Consider the following 1,332-nt stretch of genomic DNA (forward strand, 5'->3'; position numbering starts at 1 on the left):
GTGTATATATAATGTTACAAATGTAGACACAGGCATACATACATAATATAAGAGAGTGTGGATTTATATGTTTAGTGGAACAAACAGGAAAAATAAAACTCATTACAATCTTAGAAGGCAATATTTTCTCTAATTTCAATTTTTCTATGAATTCAAGTTACAAAAGTGATTCAAGAGACGAGAGATTAAAAATGTTTTTAAAAATGCATCGGATCAACTGGAACCCTCGTCCTCGCAACCGCTGGAGTGCCATTAAGCATGAGGTATACACCTGGTAAATTGCAGGTAAAGGTAGGGAAAAAGTCACAATTAATTTAAGGGATCCAGACAAAACCCCCTCAGATAACCCCGCCCCCGGACAAAACCCTTATGACTTATTTTCCTGTGACTTTTTTACTGGATTCTTTACACCATATTTCATTGTAAGGGTCAATGTTACTATCTAACCATTAGGGAACCCTTTGGTAAAATACAGTCTGTTACAAGCGTATCGGACAGGTCTCTGCTTTGAGGGTGACATTTTCCATTCCACTAAAAAGTCACGGGGATCCAGATAATGGATTAAGGGTGTTATCCTTTCCCTTCTGACCACAACATTAAGCGACAACACCAACAGCTGCAGCAGCAGCAGCAACAATAACACGAACAGCAAAATCCGCGACGACATAAAATACGATGAAGGCGTAAAAAGAGTTTGTGGATTCGGTCAACTTACAAGAATTTCGGAAACAGAAGTCGTCCTGTGAGATGACCTCAGCAATACTGGAGGCACATAGGATGATGATAAGGATGGTGATAGTGGTGGTGGTGTTGGTGAGAAGGAGAACGGCACGTGTTTGGTCGGACATGTTCACCGACTATCGATGATGTAACAAAGTAAGGCTCCGTCGGTTGAGCAAGGAGAACGGGCCGGACGTCCATGGCAGGAGTACCTGAAGAAACAAAGATAATAATAATAATAATAATAATAATAATGATAATGATAATAATAATAATGATAATAATAATAATAATAATAATAATAATAATAATAATAATAATAATAATAATAATCTTTTCTACTCTAGGCACAAGGCCCGAAATTTTTGGGGAGGAACCAATCGATTAGATCGACCCGAGTAGGCAACTGGTATTTAATTTATCGACCACCAAAGGATGAAAGGCAAAGTCAACTCGGCGGAATTTGAACTCGGAAGACAGAAGAAATACCGCTAAGCATTTCGCCCGGCGTGCTAACGTTTCTGGCAACTCGCCGCCCTAATAATAATGATAATAATAATAATAATAATAATAATGATAATAATAATAATGATGATGATGATGATGATAGTT

General features: G+C 37.8%; 1 protein-coding gene across 2 annotated transcripts in view; it reads right to left on the reverse strand.

Annotated features, from left to right (window-relative positions):
- Positions 1-1,332, reverse strand: part of LOC106881492 (uncharacterized) — a 79,989-nt gene that overhangs the window by 15,569 nt on the left and 63,088 nt on the right. For both annotated transcript variants that reach the window (XM_014931895.2, XM_052974023.1), the window contains exon 2: positions 716-932. In XM_014931895.2, the coding sequence (XP_014787381.1) occupies positions 716-848 (133 nt within the window). In that variant the 5' untranslated portion in view covers positions 849-932. The remainder of the gene's footprint in view (positions 1-715; positions 933-1,332) is intronic.

The sequence above is a fragment of the Octopus bimaculoides genome, chromosome 17 (assembly GCF_001194135.2).
Source record: "Octopus bimaculoides isolate UCB-OBI-ISO-001 chromosome 17, ASM119413v2, whole genome shotgun sequence".
Classification (NCBI taxonomy): domain Eukaryota; kingdom Metazoa; phylum Mollusca; class Cephalopoda; order Octopoda; family Octopodidae; genus Octopus; species Octopus bimaculoides.